Raw genomic sequence first — 3,846 nt, 5'->3', positions numbered from 1 at the left:
TCATCAAATTCCACTCTATTTCGTCGAGTGCACGATTGAATTTGGAGAAACTACCCTTCGTGACATCTGTTCCAATAGCCTGAAGTTCCAATCTTTCTATCATTAATTATACTACAAAAATCATTTGTAATTGATATTTTATCTACTACGTACTATATTCGAATAGACTTCTATTCGATGCATCTACTAGTATAAAACCTATATAATTCATTCAATATAAAGCATATATTATCAACCTCAAAATCAAATATTTTAAAAAATTATTAATATAATATAAGTCAAGATGAGTATAACTCAACTAATATTTTAATATTTGTCATGTGACAAATTTTGTTTTTCTCTTTTTTTAGAATATTTTAATTTTTTTTATCGTAAGTGGTGGAAATGGATGTATAAAGATGGATACATCTATTACCCTAAATATAAAGCATGTATTATTAATCTCAAAATTAAATATTTAAAAATCATTAATATGATAAGTAAAAATGAATATAGATCAACTAATATAATATTTATATTATCGATGTCAAAATTAGATGTAAAATCCTTTTTACTCCAAAATATATATATATATCCCACGTCGTGGCAGCCCGTTGAAAAATTATGCTTGAAGATAACGAGAGAAAATAGTGAGCAATTTCGACTCTCGCTCTCTCTACTTTCCTATAAATACAAAACCTTTCCCAATCAAATTCAGCACCAAAAAAAGAAAAATCACATTAAAAAAATACGGAAAAAAAAGAAAGATGAAGAATTTCGGAATATTACTCTCTTTTCTTTTCATTCTCCTTGCCTCTACAGAGGTCCGCTTCTCCAGAGCCGACGCTTCGCCGGAGGCCGTCCGCGACATCGACGGCAAGAAGCTCCGAGCCGGCGTGAACTACTACATCCTCCCTGTTATCCGCGGCAGAGGCGGCGGTCTAACCCTAAGCAACCTCCAATCGGAGAACTGTCCAGTGAACGTCGTTCAAGAACAATTCGAATTAATGAACGGATTTCCAACAACATTTTTGCCTGTAAACCCTAAAAAAGGAGTGGTTCGAGTTTCGACGGATTTGAATGTGCAATTCGAGGCGAGTACGATCTGCGCGACATCGACGGTGTGGAAATTGGACAAAGTGGACGAATCGACAGGACAATGGTTCGTGACGATCGGCGGAAGCAGAGGAAATCCAGGGGTGGAGACGGTGGATAATTGGTTCAAAATTGTGAAACACGGTAAGGATTACAAGTTAGTGTTCTGTCCAAGTGTATGCGATTTCTGTAAAGTGATGTGCAGAGATATTGGAATCTTCTTCAAGAATGGAAAGAGGGCTTTGGCTTTGAGCGATACGCCATTCCCTGTTATGTTCAAGAAAGTTTGATTTGAAATTGAAAGTTGATTGAATTCTGAACTTGATCTCCGTTAATGTGTGTGTGTGTAATAATTACGAGTTTGTGAAATCATTTGTGTTAATCATTGCAGTGTCGTTTATCTAAATAAAAGAACTGGTCATTGTTAATTTATTAAGTATTTTTCTTTCTCAAAGTCAAAGCATGTCCTCTTTTCTTACTTTTTGTTGAAATAGGCAAACTTTTCTTTTAACTATTTTCATTTTTAAAACTTTCGATTTTCATTCCTTGAGTTACTTTTGAGATCGAAACTAACTAATATAGAGTAAATTGGACAATGAATAGGAGGAGCTTGGGGCTACACCGACTGTCATGCATTTATCTTATAAAATAAAAATTATCTTTTTTTAAATAAAATATGAAAAATTTGTCACACACAAGACCTGACACAATCCAAATTTCTCACTCTTCCCTTTTGTTACTTATCTCGTCCTCTCGCTCTTTGCTCTCGTTCCCCAATTTACGTTGTTCTCTTTCATTTTTTCCCCTTCTTTTAAATTTTCCTCTTCCTTCTTCCTCGTTAATTTTGTAGTTTCTTCTTTCATTTGAATTCTTAATCTCTTCTCTCATTTCTTGGTCTCACTCTCGCTTCTTTCTCTGCTCTAATTTACATATTTTATTCCAGAAGAAGAAATGTTGACATAAATAGAAGAAATCACCTAAAAAGGAGGGCAATTGAAGAAAATAGGGCGGGAAGGAGATCTCGCGAGAAAAACAAAAAAAAATGACATAAACATAAATCGACGAAAAAGAAAAAAGGGAAATCACTTAAAAACAAATAGTGTCATAAATAGAAGAAATCACTAAAAAAAGAAAGAACAAAAGAAGAAAGGCAAAAAAAGGGAGGAAAAAAAAAAGGAAAAGTTATGCAAAAGAGAAGGAAGAAGGGTTAAAGTGGTAAATTCACAGAGTGGTGACATCATAAAGCCAAAAATCGAGCAAATTGAAAAATGAGACCAAATTTCAAGATGGCTATCGTATCAATTTTCTATAAAATATCTACCACAGCATATTTTTATTGGTGTGTATTAAGGATGGATGCGACCTTTTTTTTTTTTTTAGGCTAACAAGACAAATAGAAAATTTTAAAGATACATTTGAAAAAATAGCAAAATGGTTTCAAATAGTAGAAATAGCAAACTGAATTTTATAAATAGAAAATATTAATTAGTAAAAGACGAAAATACCCCACAAGCCCAAAATACTAATAAGCGATAGACGAAATAACCCTCAACTAAAAATCGAACTAATCCAAAATATAGGAAAATAATTCAAAAAGATAATAAATAGTACCAATTTAGTTCCCCAATCTACCAAATCAAATACAACTATACAAAAATACTCTATAATTAAATAGATATATACAAACTTAGATATCTTCTTCCCCCGTCTATTAAATCAAATATAAATTCATAAAAATACATGGTAAACTAAATAAATATGTACAAATTTATCTACCAAATCAACTACAACTACGCAAAAATAAAGCGTAACTAAACAAACAGGTACATATTTAGTTACCTTATTCCACAATCCACCAAATCGAATAGAGTTGCACAAAAATACAAATTTAGTTCCCATAGTCATTTTCTGAAGATATGAAACAAATTTGATTTACTTCTTCCGTAATCTTCCAATCACTACACAAGAAATACAATACCTAGACAATCATTCATAATCTCCGAGGAAAAAAAGAAAAGGCTAATATAAAATAGCTAACTAAATTGAAGACTTCAAGCTCCCATCGTCAAATTACGAAGATATTCGTAACTATCAAAGAAATGGATGAAGTCCATCCAAACATTAAAAAAAATAATAAAAATAAAAAAATAAAAAAAATCCAATAATCAATGAAAATAAGCATCAATTATGAGATTGGAATTCCAAATTGTAGATTGCAAATTTGCACTAACGATTGGAACTCAGCATGTTTTTTTTATTCAAAAAGAATCTTTAAAACTATTGTGCACATTCATCTCAACCTTGACCATGGTTTCATCTCAATTTTAATAAATACAGTTTCATCTCAACTCAATCTTCATAAACAGAAGAATGCTACCATAAGAATAAAAGATAAATACATTATAGTTGATTAATGAAAAGTTATAGAACAACGAGATTTTTCTAGAATTTTCTAATGGTATAAAACTACCATATTCTTAGCTAAGTAACTTCATGTGACCTTAGCTCAACTCAAAATCAGGAATCTAAGATTTAAATCTGCTAATAAAAAATATAGTTATACGATGGATCTATACATGATGATAATAATGGCGAGGGAAGTTTTGGAACCCTTAAGGGCAAATCAGTAATATAAAAAAGCCCAATCACGTGATTTTCAATTGGTTTGCTAAAATTCTTAATAAATTTCGATTTTGCCAAATATCCAAACAAAACCTGAAAACTTGCCATATAGTCCAATTCTCCCCTTTTTTAGTAAATTTCAATTTTGGA

The 3,846-nt window shown here is 31.4% G+C and overlaps 1 protein-coding gene across 1 annotated transcript; it reads left to right on the top strand.

Annotated features, from left to right (window-relative positions):
• The first annotated feature begins 682 nt into the window (after positions 1-682).
• LOC120083497 (kunitz trypsin inhibitor 5-like) lies at positions 683-1,529 on the top strand. The gene has a single exon (XM_039039275.1). It carries the CDS (start codon positions 747-749, stop codon positions 1,362-1,364), a length of 618 nt encoding a protein of 205 aa, XP_038895203.1. The 5' UTR covers positions 683-746; the 3' UTR covers positions 1,365-1,529.
• Positions 1,530-3,846: the final 2,317 nt, after the last annotated feature.

Source organism: Benincasa hispida, chromosome 8, assembly GCF_009727055.1.
Source record: "Benincasa hispida cultivar B227 chromosome 8, ASM972705v1, whole genome shotgun sequence".
Lineage (NCBI taxonomy): Eukaryota > Viridiplantae > Streptophyta > Magnoliopsida > Cucurbitales > Cucurbitaceae > Benincasa > Benincasa hispida.
This window is presented reverse-complemented; position numbering and strand designations above follow the sequence as displayed.

Bases quoted from the DNA above. Each gene is read 5' to 3' on its own strand.
- LOC120083497 (XM_039039275.1), top strand. From the start codon at position 747: ATGAAGAATTTCGGAATATTACTCTCTTTTCTTTTCATTCTCCTTGCC.